Source organism: Pinus tabuliformis, chromosome 6, assembly GCF_031772625.1.
Source record: "Pinus tabuliformis cultivar Carrire ecotype Pingquan chromosome 6, CPIR1, whole genome shotgun sequence".
Classification (NCBI taxonomy): Eukaryota; Viridiplantae; Streptophyta; class Pinopsida; order Pinales; family Pinaceae; genus Pinus; species Pinus tabuliformis.
Genome location: NC_142292.1, coordinates 988,533,792 through 988,555,974, shown reverse-complemented (window position 1 = coordinate 988,555,974; position 22,183 = coordinate 988,533,792). Strand labels below are relative to the sequence as shown.

Below are 22,183 nucleotides of genomic sequence, written 5' to 3'. Positions count from 1 at the left end.
TTGCTTGGCCTCCTTCAGCAAGGGTCAAAAGATCTCAATCTTTTGGAACTGGTCTAATATCGAGTATTTCACTCTCATCCTCTCCTCCCATATCATGTCATGTTTTAAATTTAGTATATGCAAATTTATCTCTTGCTGCAATGGGTTTTGGCCTATCTACATGCAATTTGAGCCCCATCACGTGTCCTGTTGCATTGGTCCCCTTACCAACCCGGAAAATGATCCTACCACTATGGAGGGTGTCCTCTCCTCTCATATTGTAAGGGTTGAATCATCAGGAAACAACTCCCATCATAGATATAATCTTAGATCCCTCGCTCACCCCAAACCTCAACTTACCTTCGGCTTGGGTGATGACCCAACCCCCCTAAATCTCAAAAAATCCCTAGGGGAAGGCAATCCTACATATCCAAAGCTATCCATTGGGTTGGGATTGAGGTGGCGACTGACATACAATCCTCCATCGATCGTGTTCTTAGAGCATAAGGAAACCCTGAATTGGTTACCTTATGAAGTGCCTATCCTTCAACTACAGGGGTTTGGCCAGCCCAGACAAAAAATTGGCCCTAAGGAGACTATTTGAATATGAAAGGTTAGATGTAATATACCTACAAGAGACATTGGGAGATGGAGCAGCGATCAACACTATTCTGACATCCATCCTACCAGGTTGGACCTTTCATACCCTTGATGTGAGAGGACGATCGGGAGGATGTGTTATTGGCTTCAATAACAGAACTATCAAGACTGAAAACATTTGGGGAAGTGAAGGAGTATTGGGAGAAGACATCATATATGTTGAACTTGACACCCCACTCCGCTTGATCAATATATATGGGCCCTGTCACAACCGTGTAGGTTTCTGGGATAAACTGATGGCTTCATCATTTATGAATAAGGACAATATCATCATTGGTGGAGATCTGAACTTCTCATTGGGACATGCTGAATCATGGGGATCACGAGCATAGACTGACCCCCTAAATGACTATTTTGAGCACCTATTGGACTCACATAGTCTCCTGAATATAGACATGCCCAAAATTCAGCCCACTTGGCGCAATAAGAGGATCGGGGATGATGCATTGGCCCGAAGACTAGACCGATTTATCATTAAAGCACAACTGGTGGATCGATTGGACAAAATAAGACATTGGGTGGGATCTGGGGGTATATCTAATCATTCCCCAATTTTCTTCGAAGTCATGAACTCAAACTGTAAGCCAAATACTCCTTTCAAATTCAACTCAGCATGGCTTGAGGAGACTGAATTACATAATATTGTTAAGGAATCATGGATCCACTGCTGCCAAGATTCCAACTCTTCACCGGCCACAGTCATATCAAATAACTTGTCTCGGATCAAGCACAAGACCATTGTATGGGAAAAAGGAAAAAAGAAAAGAGATGAAGCTACTCTACTGAAGATTGAAGCTGAACTTGCTGCGATGGAGGACACTGGCAATTTAGGTTTTCAAACCATTGAAAGGAAGAATCAACTTATAAGTTTGGAAGCAGAAAATATTAAACTCTTAAGACAAAAAGAGGAAGCTTGGAGATTAAAGAGCAAAGCCATTTGGCTTCAGGAAGGGGATGACAATACTAAATTCTTCCAGCAATGTGCCAGAGGGAGAAAATTAACCAATACTATTTGGAAATTAAGGGATCAAAATGGCAGGGAGGCCAACACATTCAGTCAGCTTGCGGACATGGGCATTAGACACTTCTCCCAATTGTTTAGAGCTCCACGAGAAGCAACTATAACAAAAGTGCTCCGCATTGCCAGGATAATGCCTCGATTTTTTAATGAGGATGATGTGGAGAACTTGAACAAACCGGTCACATTGGGGGAAATTGAAGTTGTTCTGAAGTGGTTCAAAAAAGACAAAAGCCTCGGAGTAGATGGATGGCCCATTGAATTTTATCTTACCTTCTTTGACTTTATTGGTAAGGACCTCCTACTGGAAAATGAGGAATGCAGGTTGTATGGGAAGATGTATGATGGATTCAACTCTACATTTATAGCTCTCATCCCCAAGGTTGACAATCCCCAGACATTTGATGACTACCATCCTATATCCTTATGCAACTGCATATACAAAATCATATCCAAAATCATAGCAAACCACATCAAGCCCATCTTATCCATGCATATATCCAAGGAACAATTTGCCTTCCTCAATCATAGACAAATCCATGAAGCCATTGGTACTGCTCAAGAAGGCCTACACTCTATTAAACTCAAGAACCTTAAAAGCATCATTCTTAAAATTGACCTCTCAAAAGCCTTTGATAGAGCATGCTGGACATACCTTCAACTTATTCTAACCCACATTGGCTTTCCTCACTCTTTCATAAATTGGATCATGTGTTGCTTCACTTCTGCATCCTATAACATTCTTATCAATGGGGTTGCATCCAATTTTTCCATGCCGAGAGAGGCCTCAGACAAGGGTGTCCATTATCACCCCTTCTCTTCCTCCTGATCATGGAAGGATTAAGTAGCCTCATATCCACTGCCCGATCATTTAGGTCATTAAGTGGGGTCAAGTTGATTGATGTAACCTATCTTACACATCTTTTATTTTTTGATGATGTACTAATATTCTTAGATGGATCCATTCGGGACACAACTTGTTTCAAGCATATTTTGTCCCTGTTTTGTAAAGCTACAGGAATGATGCCTAATTTCATCAAATACACAATTTTGCATGAAATTTTTTCTCTCAATGAATAAAGATATGTTCTTCAACAATTTCAATTTACACAACTTGACATTGAAGAGGCCACCAAGTATCTTGATTTCAGACTCAAACCAAATGATTATCGTATTATGGACTGGACTTGGCTCATTGCAAAAATTGAAGGAAATTAACATTTGGCAGCATAGATGGTTATCTAGAGCTAGCATATTAGTGCTAATCAAATCAGTGCTAGAAGATATACCAATATACTGGATGGCTCTGGCCTGGATCCCTAAAGGTATCACCACCAGAATACAACAAATCTACCACAGATTCTTATGGAGAGGGAAGCAAGATGGCAAGACTTTTGCCTGGGTGAAATGGGAGAGAATAGGAAAGCCCAAAAAATGGGGTGGCTGGGGCATCAAGGATTTAAATAAATTTGCAATGGCTCTTGCAGAAAAACTGGGTTGGAAGATATTAACATCAGACAGCTTATGGAAAGAAGTTGTTTATCACAAATATATATCCCCTCTAACAACTCTGGAATGGATCCGCAGCCCGATCAAGGGAAAGTCTGGTTCCTCCATCATCTGGAGAGCTATAACACAATCCATTTTGGTCATAAAAAGAGGATTGGCTTGGCGTATTAGTATTGGTGAACTAGTATGCACAGGGAAAGATGCATGGTCAGGTTGTCGGAATGCGCACATACTATCACTGGAGCTCAAACAGACTCTCGAATCTATAGGAATTACACATCTCTCCCAGATCGTAGATGAGGAAAACTCTACATGGCTCTCACAGGCTTGGAAATTGGCCCAGGACCTCATGATTCCAGACATTTGGAGCAATGAATGGATCAGATATATTGGAGCACTAGAAGAGTCACATGTCAGAATAACAGACCGAGAGGATGAAATCATATGGGCTGCCTCTCCCCGAGGACGCTACACACCCAAAGATGGATATACCTTCCTTATAACGGAACAGGAACCTGTTGTTGCTGAATGGTGGTGGCGACCCCTCTGGAAACTCAAGGCACCTCCTAAATCTCGGATGTTCATGTGGTGCCTATTATCAAATAAAGTACCTACTAATGATAACCTCAATTGCCGATCTATACACGGCCCTTCACGATGCAGTCTCTGCAAGGAACATGCTGAAGACATTGACCATCTCTTCCTACTATTCCCTTCAATTAAACATGTTTGGAATCAAATATATCTTTCCCTTGACATCACCATTAGATGGCATGGGGATCAACTCACCTCAGCTTAGAAAACTTGGTGGAACTATGCATCATCACAGAAAATCCGTAACCTCCCCCTCCTATTTTGCTGGGGCATCTGGCTGGGATGGAGCAATATAATCTTCTAGGACTCCCACATTCAATGGAACTCCATATGCAACAACATTGAAGCACTATATCAGTTGATCCCTGAGGATCAGCCAAAGAAACAACCCCATACCATAACACTAGAAGCTATAGATAGATCATACCCATGGGCTTATTTTGATGGATCTTCCCAAGAAGTTGGTTGTGGAGGAGGTGAAATCCTATACATCTTGGATAGACATTATTACAAGCTCAAAATGGGATTAGGCCGAGGTACAAACAACTATGCAGAATTAAATAGCCTTAGACACCTACTCATATTTGCACTTGAGAAAAATTGCAACAGGATTCAGATCTTTGGGGACTCAAAAATTGTCATCAATTGGATCAACTTTGCATCTCATTGTCACGTGCACACACTTAGGGGATTACTGGATGAGGTTACTACTCTAAAATCACATTTTGATTTTATTGTCTACTCACACATTTATAGGGAAAGGAACCATATTTCTAACTGCCTTTCCAAGGAAGTCACGCAGCAACCCAGGGGTCAGTGGATAATACAAGAACATCAAGATCAGGAGTTGTACCATTTATATCACAGGCCTTTTATAGAGCATACAAGAGAAGAAGAGTCGAATGATCAGACTACATGATCCTTCGACTGATTTTGATAGCTTCATATGACTAATATTATGCTTTGCATGTTTATATATTCTAGCACTTTTTTATGTATATATTTATGGACATTTTTTGTATGAACTATGAACTGACACTGGATAGATGGCTCGATCCATCTCTGATATACGCATAAATCTTTATGCAATTGATACAACATGTAATTTTCAATTTTGACAATGGAAATTACGATTTTTTTCTTCGGAAAAAAAGATCTGAGTCTTTTCAAATTTACTTATATATATATAATTTTTGTAGGAAAATGGCATCAAGGAAGGTCTCTGTGAATCTTTCTGGACCAAAGGCAACAATTACATCATCTAAAGTTGCAGGTGGACCCTCAAAGAATATTGTTGAACGAAACCGACATATGCCACATGGTTAAAATCCAACAAGTGGCTCCTCAAAGGAAAAAAAGATAATTTCATATTGGATGAAATCACAAGAAATGAATTGTACAAAATTTTCATGATATGTGAAAGATAGAGAACGCGAAGAAGATCTGTAGATACATCTATATGCTGGTATGATTTACAATGGTGGAAGTTATGAGGTGTTGGGAAAGTTTCTAGACAAATGTTTGGTGTCGAATAAAAGTTGTTTACATACTTACAAAACCTCCCAAGTCACATGAGAATATTAGATATCATTTTGCATTGTCAATGTATGATGCAGATGAATATTCTACAAAGATAAGTGAACAAATTGTAAATGACATTGCATAAAAAAATGTATGTTTTCTTATTTATATTTATGTGTTTTGCGTTATTCTAATTGTATCATTATATTTTTTGTAACTTACTTATTATTAACATATTATATTTTGTTTGATAGGATTTTGTTGAGGGGCTGTCAATTATGTTGGGGGGAGTTTATTTTATAGAGCGAGATATTATGAATGTGGTCAGTGGTTTCAACACAGAGTCAGAAGAAGATATGGGAAAGAAGCAAAAAAAATACTTCATGATGCTACAAGACTACATACAGGAGATCAACAAAGAATGCCTATAATGGATCAATCTAGTAAAGCTAGACATGTTACTTTTGAAGATGAGGAAGTTGAAGCTGAAGAATATGTTTCCATTACTGAGAATGAGATTAGAACTAATGTTGGAAAGGAGAAAAACCATAAAAGACCAAAAAAAATGCCCAGGAATGTCTCTCTTCCAATTGATGATGAGGAGATTTCTTATGTAGAAGAAAATATGATAACCAATAGGAGGAAGAAATCAAAAGTTGGTCATTCTAAAAAAATCATGGGAAACAATGAAGATCAAAGTGAAAGCTCAAAAGGAAGCAGGGAAATCATAACACCAGGTGCTGATTTAGAGGATGACATTATGAAAACAAAACAAAATGCCATACGAATTCATTTGACAAAGTCAAACTTAATTGAGGGTGATCATGCAACTTAATGTCAGCCAATTATATAAGCCAAATGAAAGACAATCTAAATATCAAATTATAAAGCCACACCATCTGCATGTTCATAACTTGAAAACATTGTTCAGGTACAATCCATATGGACATGTGTTTGATTAGGTGGTTCTTGTTGATCCAATTCAATTTCTCAACAAAGAGGCATTTTTGAAGTTAAAATGTTTTGAATACAAATATTATGTAATTGGGGGGAACCATTCTGCAGAGGCTAGAAGACAATTGATGGAGGAATATCCCAATAACTCGTGTTTTGAAATAGTGAAATGTATCATTTATGTTAGTTTAACAGATACAGAAGCAAATTTATTAGCATGGGATCATAATACATATAATGAGTATAGGATGTCTACGACTTTCATCAAAAGGGTAAGATTTAGTCATAGCAAATTTGAAGAAAAATGTGGTGGGGATAAGACAAAAGTTAGTCTAGCATTTTAGAAGGAATGTTGTATGGAAATAGGTTATCAAATTGAAGAAAAAATCAATTCAAAAGGTGGAAAAGTAAATTCAGAGATATTCAGAGGTATGGATAACATTTTCCAGTTGGCATTTAGAACTAGAGAGATATGGGAATTGATTAATGATATTTTTGACATGTGGGAGAACATTGCCATAAAAAAACAGAAGGTTAGAAAGTATAAACTATTGATATGTACGAACAATAAATCAGGTCATGAAATCAAACACCTTCCAGATGATATGACTATCACACCTTGGAGAATAATGCAAGGAGTGAAGGATGACAAACTTGTCAAATCAATATTATCCTATGTGAAGTCAGGTGAATTATCATTGGACGAAATGTGCGAGGAATTTCAAAAGTAAGTTTGTTGAATTATTTTTACTTATTTTTGGATTATAATTTTCTTTTAAATAAACATATTGTTGTTCGTAGAATTTGTTATACATATCAATATATTAACATTTTTTATTTTATTTATTCAGTCACAAGGTTTATATGAAAATACAAGAACAGATGGTTAAATTGTTGAATGAAGATAGTTGGGATGATGTTGTACACAACTACCCAAATTCAAGTTCTACATCAACACTAAAATATTTTTATCTTGCATTTAAAAATGTATGCTGATTTATACATTCATTTTTCTTCATATGTATACTAATTTTAATTTTATGACTTATACATATATTTGTTTATTTCATTAAAGATGTCGAAGAAGGATGCAAATGGAGTACCAGATAGTTTCAAAAGCTTTATTGAAAAAATTAAGTTGGAAAGGTTGAGAAAGAAGTGTCTTAGGAATGTTGAACTTGACCCTAGTCTTAATCATTTCATTTGGAATGGGATCGACACTATCTAATATCAAATAATACAAGATGTTGTGAAAACATTGCAAAAATCATACCTAAAAGGGATTATTCCCTAGTTATTGTAGATATTCCTCATGGTCTCAATATCCCAAACGTTGAATATGATAGTGAGCCTTATACTTATGAAGCTTTTAGTAAAGTGGTTACGTGATTTTTAGTAGTCACAACATTACCATTTTGGAGATTTGTCACATTTCATTTAGACACACAATTTGGAATGTTATTGACAAGATTCAAGGGAAAAGCAAACTCAAGGATGCAACTTACATGATAAGACATTGAAATTGTATATTTGATTAATGTTAAAAAAAAAATTATGTACAAGTTAATTGAACTGTTAATTAAACTTTTACTATTTCATCTTACAGGCAAAATTCAAATCTTATTGGTTGCGGAGAACAGGCAATTATAAGTGATTGTGAGTTCATTCATGTTGAATGTTGGACAAAAGATGATAGCTATAAGCCTATGCTTCTAAATCGGGTAGATGGAAAGAGTCATAGCCAAGTACTGGTTCATGATGTTGTTGTAAAAAAACTAACATATGAAGATAAAGAAGCAAAATGAGAGATAATTAACATTTATAAAAAAACACAGTCATTGATTAACTATCTTATAGATTTATGTTCAAATGAAGGAGATTGGGTTTTGGATTTATTCTCAGGTTTAGATAAGTTTTATTATATAAAATTGAATTTCAATATATATATATATATATATTATTAATTTTTATGTGTTTATACTAATTTACTTAATTATTTCTTTTGTACTTGATGATTAGGTACAACACTAGCATGTTGCCTACAAAAAGGAAGAAATTGCATTGCCATTGAAAAAGACTCACTACAATGCAATTTTATTCAACAAAGAATTAATGCTATTCAATTTCTTTCATATGGAATGCAAGAAGTTGGTTTGAGGAAAAGGGATTATAATGAATCACGTGTGAAAAAAATGCAAAGGAACCTCAACCACCGTTAGATGGAATGATTGGAAAGTGATACTTTGGGAGATTTACAAACATCAAAGATTCGTCAGAAGAGGAAAATGACCAAACTAAAGCATAAAATATTATGGAAGAAGACAATAATGAAACTCTAGAAGATGATGAGCATGGATTATATGATATTCTTGATTAAATTTAAGTTATGCTTGCAAATCAAGCTCATTTTTTGGAACTATTCATTAGTTATACTTGTAATGTTTTGACTTTGAGATTTTATGAGAAGAATAAGTATTCAATTATTGTTGTTATATGTTTAATATTTGTATTATGTGATTTTCACTTTAATTTTTATGTGAATCATTATTTTTTGAAAAACAATTGTGATTATTATTATTTTTTGACATAAAATTCATAAAATTTGCTATTTTTTAAACTTTTTTGTTAAATTTTTCCCATAAAAATCATTTATTTGACATGTCATTTTTAGCAAAAAAATCTCAAAATGTGTATTTTTTTTGTTATATCTATATTCAAAATGTGTATTTTTATGTCAAATGTTAAAAATTATTGCTATTTTAGTGACAATTATTTGATGTGCATTGAAATATTAATTAATGATAGATAAATATATAGAAAATCGTAACTTTAAAATATATTATGCAAAAGAATGAAGATCTCACTAAAAATAAATGAAAAGAAAAACATAAAAAAAACACTTAAAAATAAATATCTTAGAGAAGAAGAAAAATAAGAAGAAGGCGATTGCCTAAAAAATTGTTAAATTAAAAAAATAATTATCCACACTTAATACATTAGAAAATTTAAAGTGTCTAAAATAAGTCGTCTAAAAAAATGGTTGATGTTGCATCAACACTTTTCAAAATCAGCATGAAAATCACTAACATTTTAAAAATAATGTTCATACTTGATACATAATAAAATTTAAAGTGTCAAAAATATGCCAAAAAGAAAGGTGTATTCTAGATAAGAGCTTTTCAAAATCGGATGATTTTTTGCTACCTCAACAAAAAGGTTACTCGGTACAATTCCTGTTTTATAGTTTACATTGTTTTAGGCATTTTCAAAGGAACATGGATTATAAAAGAGCCACGTAGAAAGCGAGTGAAACCATGAATTACCAACAATAAAAAAAAATTAAAAAATTAAACATAAGAGTGTTTTGAAAAGAGAAGCTCACCAAAACAATTTTTCCAAATTAGTTTGGAATCTAGATGTAAAAGGCAAGTTTTATGTGGTTGAAACAATAGGGTCACTACAAATCAATGTGCAAAAATACCCAAGATAACTAAATAGAGTTCATCAAGTCAGTTTCCCAAGATGGTGAAAGAAATGAAAGACTTTAAAAGGTCGCAACTGTCAATTCAGAGGCTGAGATCGAGAAAACTTACTATTGTTGGAAATATGTTAGAGAAGTGGAGGCAATGGGGGAGTAAAAATGAAAACCCGAGAAAAGAGAAAATCACGCAGCACAAGGCGAATAAGTATAATAATAAAGTGATTTAACAAAAATTTACATGAAGGGTCCCCATATTAATTTTTAAAAATTAACATGGGGTTGTTGTTGCCACCACACCACCCTAAAGGGATAGTTGCATTTGACACATGTCACTTAGACATTGTGCCACATCATTTATGCCACATTATCAATGCCATGTCCTCACGGGCCTTGGTCCCCAACCCATTCTAGCATTTAAATCTTTACACAAGCTCGGGGTCGTGCTATTGGGGATTAAGTTTAATCCTAGTTTATGGCCACTCAAGCTCTGAGTGATTGGAGACTTCCACAGTGATTCATATTGTTATAGATTTCTGGAAGGGTATTGTGTAATATATGTGATCCGTCCAACGTTTCAAATGGGAACTCCATCCATCATCAGGGACCAAAGGGAGCCATGAGAGTGAACAAGTGTTGGATTTCCTTTTATAAGAACCTTTTGGATTATGTACTTGTTGATTAACGGTCAAAATAATATTAGAAATAATATTGAATTTTATCATATTTGACCACTCAAGCTCTATCGAGGATTAAGTTAACCCCACTCTTAATCCTTGGTTATGATCTTTCTCAGTCCTATGTGGCATCCATGTTGACATCTTCTCCTCCTATCAAAACCTTCCATGTGAACTTAAGTCATAGGCTCCCCCAACCTGGCCCATCATGTTGCAACCACTCTCCATTAAAACTAGCCTACTTAAACACGCCATTGTGGTTTGGGTCCCCAACCCATACCAAGTGCACACATTTCAAAGTTAACCTTGAGAGCTCAGGGCTATGCATATGTCAGCCCGATGGGTTCCTCTCCACACATACATCACCCTGACCCAACCCTTTTAAGACTGTGCCAAAAAAAATTACTCATGGAACCTGAGTCATGCGCACATCATCCCTACATTATCTGACCCTGACCCTTTTCAGCGACTCTCAAATTCAAATAACTTAGAGAGCCTGAGACTGTAGGTCTGTGAGTCATAGTCAACTGGACTTATTTACCTATAGATGAAAAAAAGTGGAAACAACCCAAAACTTTGATTCTCTATGCTTATGGGACAAGGGCTCGATGTTAAGGCGTCGTTGATGATGAATGATAATCAACAACAAGATCCAAGACCTATAAACACTAAGAAAATAATAGTTCCATAGAAATGAACGAGAACAAAACCCAAGATCAACAAGACACTACCATATATCAGATGCTTCTTAAAGCTTAAGGAATGGCTCCAACAATCAGATTTGTCATAAGGCATGTACATACTACACTACCTCTATGAATTCATTGAATTCACATAATTCAATCGAATGAATAATCACACTATAGAAACCGAGATTATTCATGTATGTAGCTTTGTACCTCATAAGATGAATAACAAACATAAAGATCTATAAAATTCAATGTATCCATGATAACAGATAAAACAAGCATTCAACATGCACATTATAGAGATCTCAACAACCTTTCACATGTTGTACCAATCCATACATTTTCATAGCACATACAAGACATTATTCATCAATCCATGGCACCAATAAAGTAAAGTAAGTACATTTACATGATTAACTTGAATGGTTGGCAACTAAAGGAGGGAATTCAACTCTCCACCCAACCATAGGTCAACTACACCGCAATTTTTCTTGTAGCTAAACAACTCCTCAGATTCAGAGTCTGAGGAGTTGTTTACTCAAGGGAATTTCACACTAATGTCAAGTCAACCAAACAAGAGAGAGAGTGCATTGTCAAGGTGGTTTAACAATTGCCTCATGCAGTAAACACCATAATGACACTTCTACCTCTCTAAAATATATCATCAAGAATTACCCAAAGCTTAGTGAAGTTATGCTTAGTCTAAGAGAATGATCTCACTCTAGGAGTGGTTTATCAACTAGATTTTCAAAGAAAGCATTGCAGGTGTCTAAAGCACACTATCCATGTGGTTTATTAGCCCATTCGACAAGCTTTAAGTGGTTTATCATCCCCAAGGCAAGAACTTAGAGGTTTATCAACTGAGACAATAAGAACTTGAGCATCTCAACATGCCAAGTGGATTATCATCCTTCCAGAAAGTACCCCATTGTTTTATCAGCTCATTCAACAAGCTCTAAGTGGTTGACCAATCCCAAGGAAAGCACTTATAGGCTTATCAACCAGGACAACAAACACTACTGAGTCAATATATCCACTGAGTCTTGAATGGCCCATCAAAAAACTAATAAACAACACTAGCCATACTATAATTATAGGGAACGATGTCTCATCTTCTCTTCTGCATGCTCCCACATACTCTACTCTTACTCTCTCATTTGCTTACTTTGTGATCTGTCTTCTCTCCCTTGTCCCTTCTCTTGCATGTATACATTCTCAAAACATCCCATAAGAACATTGATAAAGGCCTCGCCCTTTGCTTCATACCACCCATACACAACTTCAGTGCTTGCAATGAAAGACCATTAATTTCTTAGGGAGATAGATGGGGAAAAATAAAAGAAGTGGGTGTGGTTTTGGGTTTTTTAAATAACACAAGTAACTCCCCCATCATATCTTTGAATTCGTGTCCACTCCTCCAGCTCGGCCATTTTGTATTTTCATATTTAAATTTATTTACATCAACATATTCACGTGGTGATATTTACATGAGCGATAGCAAAAGGGGTTGTTGCATTTTCAATTTGGAGCGTCAAACTTGTTGCCATATACACAACACGTAAAGTTGTTTCCAATTTGTATGGTTAGTTACTTGGTAACCTCTTATATTTGAATCATATCCATCTTGATATTTGCTTTGTTGTTGGTCTTGTTGCCTAGTATATGCAAACACCCCATGAAAGTCATTGGAAAGAAACAAAAAGGATACTTAGATATATCTAGAGTACAATTCAATTTGGGATACATTATATTTTAGGGGTGGCTCCTTTATTGGCTGGTTTCATTGGTTCAGATTAGGTTGGTAACCTTGATGATCAGAAGTCTATTGAAGGGTATGCTTTTAGTCTTAGTTTTGGACCCGTCACCTAGGCTTGTAAAAAGTAGCATGCTATTACTCTTCCTTTAGCGAAAGCAGAGTATTGAGCAATGATTAATGCAAGTCAAGAAGTCTTGTGGTTTTAACAAATCCGTTAAGAGTTTGGATTCTAGTAGCAACATCCAACCACCCTCTAGTGTGATAATAAAAGTGCCATCAAACTCACCAAGGATCCAATTCAACATCAACACAAAAAATACATTGAGATAAAAATGCACTTCATCGGAAAGATCATTCATCATCAACTTATTGAAGTGTTGTTTTGTCGTACAAATGATTAAGTGGTCGACATTTTCACAAAGTCTCTTACAAAAGAGAAGTTTTCTAACTTAGATTTATGTTAGGAGTTTAAGAAGTGGTCATTAAGGAGGGATGGGCACTAATGCCTTCTTCCTTATCCTATTATGTCACCTTTGTAAATCCTTCAATCCTATCCCAAGTTGTTCTTAAGGGGAGATGTTAGGATGTTCAAACACATGGGAGTTAGTTAAGTCCAACTTGGTTTAATGTGTCTATTATATAAAAGTGTGCTTCTTCAATATGCATTAGTTGCATTGTACTTAAACAATCATGATATGTTCTAGACATAGAGTGATCTGACGACTCATATTCTCCTCCATATTAACAACTATTGATTCATGGCTTAACACCTGATTGGCCCATGATCTCTTTTTAAAGAGCATGGAGGGTTATGAATGGTGATTGATTGTGAGAACTCTCTTATATAGTTTTATTTTATTTTGCATTAATCAAATTGCCTCAAGTGGGCATGTTTAATGGGGCTATGGATTGTTTCCCTCTTAGAGAGTTTTCCTGAACAATTGAAGATCAAAGGTAATGGCTTGAACTTGAATTTTTCCAACCCATTTCGATTACACAAAAAGACACATAGTAAAATTAAAGTTTAGCTTTTAAAAATATGATTTCAATCTTATGTCAAGCACATCCATACTCTACTATTGGGATTGTTGTACATACACAACATGAACATGCTAAATACTTACTACATCTAAACATAGTACCCATATTCTTCTTGCTTGGATCTCAAAATCAAACAATTGTATGAAATAGTTTTTATTTTTTTAATTAATTGTTGCATGACCTATATTTTTTAAATTCTATAAAAATCGTCACACACACACACACACACACACACACATATATCAAAAGCTTTCAGAAAAAAATATTATTCTTCGAGAAATTGGAAGTCGAGCTTACTGGATGACAAATAACTTAGCAGGTGGTGCTCACAGTGGCCTTGGCCACTATGTTGTAGGCTATCCTTCACTAGTTTATGTGATGTTGGTAAGTTATCGTTTGTTTAGATGCAATGTCCCAAATCACTATGTTCATTTTCTTGCTTGGATCTTCTTACAACATTTTTTTGTTTTGTTGCCCAATTTATCAAATGCTTGCATGTTGTAATATGTTTGAGTTAGCCTATTTTGATTCTTTGGCTAATATGATCGTGTAAGAGACTGGATAGTGGATAATTGTCTTTTTTAATTCAATCTTCTCTGAAGTCTAGTAAGGGAAGTTGTATATAGAGAATATTCTCTTATGTTTGGAAGTTCTATAGAAGAGTTTCATCGATGAATTGCTCTTTCTCAAACAAAGCCAAGTGGATGTTAGAAATCTCATGCAAATATATCAATGGCATCCTAAAAAAATATCTATGCTTGGTCACTTGGGTCAATTTTCCTCAAGGAGAGAATGGCCTACGGTGGGAGGGGTTACTCGTGGTTTTTCACTGCTTTAAGCATATGGATCATTACATAGATTTTCAAGTTGGAAGTGAAGGGGATATCAACAATTAAATACATTTATACCTACACAAATCACTTCTCACATATTGGATAGATATTTTCCTTGGCTCAAGTTCGCCTCAACTCCATGCATGTTTCATCCATTTGGGATGCATTTTCTAGATGAATACACGAGTAGAGGTTCCCAAAACACATATGCTAATGAAGGATCTCTATTGATTTGCACACAATTTGCCTAGGGAAAAAAAGATCTATTATTTTAAAAATATAACCCTGTTTCCTCCAATATTTATTCACTCCATTAAAGCTGTCACTGCTTATCACCATAGTTATGGTCACCCCCAAATTGCAAGGAATGTGCAAAGCCACATATAATGTATTTCTATCCCTTCATAGTTTTTTTAGTAGTTTGGATATTATATCTAAATTTACTTTCCTCTTACAATGACAAGTGCCTAAAGCAATCCATCCATTTCCTATACTATTTGTGACTCTTAGACTGTGACTCTTAGACAACATGGGAAGTAATCATTAGTTATGATATGGGGTAGCCACCATGTTCGTTGTCTACTAAATTTATCATTATGGTTCCTTAGCATTCATTATTAAATATATTAAATATATTATTCTATTTTCTTTCGAAGAAGGTCACTTCTTCATATTAAATTATATGACAATTATATTGTCTTAAAATAAATGCTTGTTAAAACCATTTAAATAATAGTTTACTTACCTAACATAATCCGTCTCAATAGAGAGTTTGAAAACAAAATAACTAGATAAAATGCTACCTAAAAGAAAGCTTATACATCTATGATGGTTATAACTAATTTCAATTTTGATTCGTAAGCAAGAACTATAAGAATCCATGATCCTAATTTAGATTTAAAATTTTTAGCAATAACTATAGGAATTCCTCTTACACCAGAATAGAAGGCGTGAGCAACAAATAAATAAATATCAAGGAATTCGTCTTACACTAAATGGATGGAAGGCGCGAGCAACAAAAATATAAATAGAATAGAGATGGAGAAACCTTGTCCGGTGGATATACTTAGAGAGATGAGCAAAACTCGATTGTGAGATTGTGAGTGAGTTTCCTTCGTATATATTTCAAAACGAATATGCTTAGGAACAAATAAACTTTGATTAACACTTTGAAAATTTTTATTAAACAATAACATGCATGAAAAACTTGAAAATAAATTTTGATGTCGCTCATATATTTCTAAATTTTTTTTCGGGAACAAACAAACTTTGATTAATACTTAAAATTTATAAACTTTGATTAACACTTGAAAATTTTTATTAAACAATAACATGCATGAAAAACTTGAAAATAAATTTTGATGTCGCTCATAGATTTCTAAATTTTTTCTCAGGAACAAACAAACTTTGATTAACACTTAAAATTTTTAATAAACAATAACATGCATGAAAAACTTGAAAATAAATTATGAGGGACTTAATAAACAATAACATGCATGAAAAACTTGAAAATAAATTTTGATGTCCCTCATAGATTTTTAATTTTATTTTATTTTTTATAGATTTTTCATCTGTTTTTATAGATATATAAAACTGAATGGTTATTTGATGTTTGAAATTATGTTACAACGTTGGATGAATTTTAGTCTCGAAGTTTGAATTTTGGTGAATTTTAATTTTTTTTTGAGGTTTGATGAACTTTATAGAATGTCATATCCATTGACCAAGTCTCTAGATCAAAACTCATAACTTCATGTTACAACTTAAGCTTGTAATTTATCTTTGCAATTTTTATATTCGTGATAGCATTTTTTATGTTTATTGATATCAATATCTTATCATTTTATCTTATATTTCATTTTAAATTATATATATATATATATATATATATATATATATATATATATATGAACATATGAACTTAATAGCAAACTTCAACTAAATTGAACACAACTTAAATTGACTACCCCACATGGCATTCATGTTTTACTTCCATGTTCATGAATTCTAGTTTTTTCTCCATAACTTATTATTATATTAAAAACAAATTATAATAAATTATATATATAAACAATATTAGATAATCATATTTCTTAATTTTTGGTGATAACATTCAATTTAGTTGTTTTATTTTTGTGATGAATTCTTGGTTTTTATTATTTTTTAGTTTAATTAAGCTATATTTAAACTAAGCAATTGTTACTAGCTACTATGTAGCCCTTGTTATATTTAGCTTTCTCAAAATCTTTATTATTTTTTCACAAAAACTTTATTAATTAGTGCTGAAAAATAATTTCTAAATCAAATATTTCATAATTAAATTTATATAAACTTTTCAAATATCTTTCATACTTATAAAAAATAAAATAAAAATATTTTATAATTAAAACTAAATTGACTTAGGTCACGGTTATACAAAAATTGAATACAAATATTTTATAATTAAATTTATATGTATTTTTCAAATATATTTTATATTTGAAAAAGAAATAATGATGAGTTTGTAAAATTAAAAACTATAAATTTATTATATGAATAATGTTATATGAGAAATTTAGTTTTATAAATTTATTATATGAATAATGTTACATGATAAAATGAGAATTTTTAGTTTTTTTATTTTTAACCTAAGTTTAATTTAAATTAAATTAAATTTAAATGAAATAATATTTTGTCCATTTGTAAGATGTTATTTTTTGAGATGTACAAAATTTAATAAATCTATATTTTATAATATAGTTTTATTTCTATAATATTATTTTAATTCTACCCGTGCAATTTTTTTCATAAAATTTAAATCAATAAATTGATAATAACTAAAACCTCATACAAATCAATTAACTTACATATCAATAAAAAATAAATTCATGTAATGAGTTTGAGTTTTGAGTTTTATTTTATTGTCTACCATAAATTTATACCAAGTGAAAACACCTTTCAAATACAACTACAGATATAAATCCCTGCTCTGATATTTTTAGTTCAGCAGGGCGTTCTTTATTGGCATGGTTTTTTTTTCCTTTATTGCAAACTGTAATTCATCCTTCTCTGATCTCGGTAGGGTGCTACTGGTTTTGACAATTCACCTCTTTCTAATTTAATAACTCAACTCACCCAGAGGAGTTTCCAAGCCTCCTCTCGGTTCTTTGCCAAATCTGCCTAGCTGGCTGTTCTCACAAAGAAGGGCCACATCTGACATCTGTTCATTGGTTAGAATTATCTTAGGTCACTAATAGGGTATCTTTAATTAAAAATTATTTATTTATAATTTTTAAAATATATTTCCAATTTAATAACTTAATTATATTTTAAAAATGACAGAGTATCTTTAATTAAAAATCATTTATTTATAGTTTCAACAATATATTTATAATTTAATAACTTAATTATATTTAAAAATGAATTCCTGATTGATTAGAGGATAATGTTCTGTTATAATTTAATTATATAACTTTTTTATATATTTGAATCCAAAATTTCTAATTTGGTGACATTTCATTTCCACGGCCATTACCAATTGAACTACCTAAGTGAACATTTCAGATTTAATATTTAATTATATATAAAGTGTATCTTTTTATTTTGTCTTGATTTAAAATATATTTATGTACAATTAAGATATTTCAAATTTAATATTTAATTATTATTATTTAGATTTGAATTTATTATGATGAGATTAAATTCAATTCTCAAATGGAGAGATACAATATCTTTCATAAACAAGTAATGAAAAAAATATTTCATAAATTTCTTAAAAATTGTGGGTTTATATATATATATTTTGTGTTTTTGTCTTTGAGATAGAGTCATTAAAACCATTCCATAAAGTTTTTAGATTAGTCGTCAATTTCTCATTTGTTTCAATTGGTTTGTTAAAGTTATTTTACCTTATTTTATTGAACCAAATATAGAAGATTAGTTTCAATTACCATGCAAAAAGTTAATGTGTGAATTTTGTTAAAACGGTTTAGTCTAGTGCAACTTTCTTCAAAGTGACTGTGTCAAATTCATCCATTTTAATACTAAATCACAAATCAAAAACTAAGTATTTTGATTAGAAACTAAGTGTTTTGATATCTATCTATAGTTACTAGTGATTTAATTTACATAACTTTGCTAGTCACAATTTAGTTGTTAAATTAATAATAAAACACTTGTTATTACAAATTATTCATAAATATTAATTAACTCGTCTTTACAATTTAATTTAAAAATTAATTTAATACTAAATCACAAATTATAGACCATCCCAACTCCATTTTGCTTTGCAAAAAAAATAAGTCTTGTTTAAAACGTACACCATTTGAGAGAGAACATTAAAAGTTTTGTTCCATATACGGTACACCATTTGAGAGAGAACATTAAAAGTTTTGATCCCAATATGGTACACCATTTGAGAGAGAACATTAAAAGTTGTGTTCCATATTCCCATGTCTTCAGTGCCAGAAACACAATTGCATTCAACTCTATATCAACCATGTATAATTCCCATGAACTTTGTAGGAGACAATTGGTTGTGCAAAACAAGTTTCTTAGAATTGACACTTTATTGAGTTGAAACCAAGTTTCTCCATATCAATTTGAACCAAACACTACCAAAAAAATAAAGTTATAAAACTTTATTACAACTAATGAGGTAAGGTGCTCACCAAAAAGCAACTCAAATTTTTAAAATTAGACCAGAACTAATTAGCCTATTTATTTAGTAGTATAGATATAGGACATGCATATTTATTTCGGAATTAGTAGTAATAGGAATAGAAGATAGACATGTTTATTTTGGAATTAATAGTAGAAGAAATAGAAAATAAGTATGTTTATTTTAGAATTAGTAATAGTAAAGATAGAAATTGAAATTTAAAAAATAGTTATAGTTTTTGGCTTTCCAATTTTTAATTAAAAAATTAATATCCACATAGGTAAATTTTATTTCAATAATTTTTTATTTATAACATTAAACTTTTATTACTTGTTTTTTTAATATATATATTAATTTTTTTATAATTAATAATATAATTTAAATAAAATAATAATTTATTTATTTAATTTTTTTTTATGATTTTAATTTTTGATAATGTAAAATATATTATAAGATAAATATTTTGGTTTCTCTTATCATCATTTATCACTAATGATCTCTCATATAAATTAGTAAGGTTGACCACTAAGAGTTAAGCAAGGTTGCCCTCTATCCCCTACACTAATGATCTCTCATATAAATTAGTAGGGTTGACCACTAAGAGTTAAGCAAGGTTGCCCTCTATCCCCTACTCTGTTTGATTTATATATTGATATAGTGGAAGAGTGACTAAATCTACAAGGTGGAGATGGTGTTCGGTTGGGAGAGTTTGTGATAAAGCGTCTTTATATGTTGATGATCTTGTATTGATTTCTAAATTGGCCCATGGATTGCAAATGCGCCTATATGCCTTGAACATTTTTGTAAAGCACTGTGGATGCAAGTCAATACTAGCAAGACCTAAAAATGATTTTCTCTAATAAAAGAAAGTAGAGCCAACATACATTCTTCTTTGAAGGCAACATTCTTGAAGAAGTAAATGAGTACAAGTACTTCGGGATTGATTTCAACAACAAACTTAATTGGGAGGACTATAGAGAGGAGAATTTTAGGAGGGTGGAAAGCATTATATGCTTTTCAAAACAAATGTAGAGAAGCAGAGTTATGGGATTGGAAAACGATTAAAGTTCTTTTTGGACTCCTAGTTTGTTCAATGATGCTATATGGGTGTGAATTGTGGCCTAGCAGCACCCCGTCTCAAAATGGAAACAAATTGAGAAAATAAAAAAACGCTTGATCATGAGCAAGTTCAAAATAAAAAGTTCAGTACCTTATGAGATAATGTTGATTGAAATAGGAGCACAAGTTCAAAATAAAAAGTTCGGTACCTTATGAGATAATGTTGAGTGAAACAGGAGCAACTCCCATTGAAGCAATTGCTATGGTGGGGCTCATAAGATATTTAAAAATAATTGAGCAAATGAGATTAGGTAGATGGCCTAATGTCATCTTCAATGAAGACATGAGTGAAAGAAAGAAAACATGGATGAGACAAAACTACTCATGGATGCAAAAATGAAATATTTACCTCAATGCCTGTCCCACAAATAGCAAGGAGCTAAAGAATTTTGTTATGGAGAAGTTTCGTACATGGTATGAGGCAAAGAGTTGGGTAGAAAGAAGTATTACATTGAGGAATTCAACCCTACCTGTGATCTACAACAAAAATAGTTCATTGGAGCTAGCATTCTATGGAGCGTAAAGGTTCTTATTGCTCAATTAAGAACCAACTCACATCAACTTCAATGTGAAACAGGCTCCACAAGTTTGCTCAATTAAGAACCAACTCGCATCAACTTCGGTGTGAAACAAGACGATGGAAAAGGCCTAAAAAAACTTGGGAAGAACAAGTATGTACATTTTGGACCTATAGGACAGTGGAATCGGAAAAACATTTAATATTGGAATGTGATGTATTCAAAGACATCAAAGAAAGTTATGGAAATATGTTATCATCGATTTCTTGGCATTGTCTTTTCAGCTAAGGGATTATTGGAAGATTGAGCCAGCGCATCATCAATTTAAATAAGAAAAAAAATTAAATTACAAAAGACGAAAAACACAAAACTAATATTCTTATAAACTATTTTTAATGTGATATAAATTAAAGTATCATTTCATTTTATTAAATTAATGCTTATCGAGGTTTCAGGAATAAACGATGAACTCATTAGTGCTCAGTGCTGATATATAGTCAGTGATAAAGTCATCACTCTAGTCATGGTCTAACGCACGCTCTAGTAACTGATCTCTTCTCAGTGCCACTTGATATTATTTAAATTTTTATTTAGATATTGTCTAAACTTCTATTTTTATATTTAAAAAATAAATTAAAATTATCCTGTTACATTGCAATCTCTTACACGCCTATGAGAATTAAACAAAACGTTTTGCAGCGCCAAAAGAAAACATGTGGTCAGCAAAAAACGTTTTTAATATTATATATAAACTTGGAAAATGGTAACCGATGGTTTGAGAATCCTCACAAGCTGTGAAATTATACTAATATTCCTAACACCGATCTTTTCATTTCCTCCCCAGCTCCAACGAACCAGTACAATCGAAAGATCATGAAGGGGAGGATGTGGAAGCAGTGGGCTATCCTTGAATCCGTCACCCAATGCAGAATATAATTGAGATCATTGAAGATGGCGATGAAGAAATTTTTGGGAAATTGGAAGAATGAGAGATTAATAAGACACTACTTACCTTCATTTGCATCTGCAGTGGGATCCCCCTCCCTGTCAAACACAAGCCCACCACAGTTAATTCGTTCGTATCATTCATGGAAGGTTGTGGGAGAAGAAACAGCCATACAATCCACAGCTTCCAGCCTATTCAATGGCGTGCATGTTTTTCAGTGTCCTGTAAGGAACCAGCAACATATATTTTCTC

At 32.7% G+C, this 22,183-nt stretch overlaps 1 protein-coding gene across 4 annotated transcripts in view; it reads left to right on the top strand.

Moving 5' to 3' along the window:
- Window positions 1-21,725: 21,725 nt before the first annotated feature.
- Window positions 21,726-22,183, top strand: part of LOC149262312 (formyltetrahydrofolate deformylase 1, mitochondrial-like) — a 59,270-nt gene continuing 58,812 nt past the window's right edge. Inside the window, exon 1 of one of the 4 annotated variants that reach the window (XM_089423977.1) lies at window positions 21,726-22,155. In XM_089423977.1, coding sequence (XP_089280103.1) covers window positions 21,937-22,155 — 219 coding nt within the window. In that variant the 5' untranslated portion in view covers window positions 21,726-21,936. The remainder of the gene's footprint in view (window positions 22,156-22,183) is intronic. The other 3 variants (XM_089423994.1, XM_089424002.1, XM_089423986.1) reach the window with 3 other exon arrangements.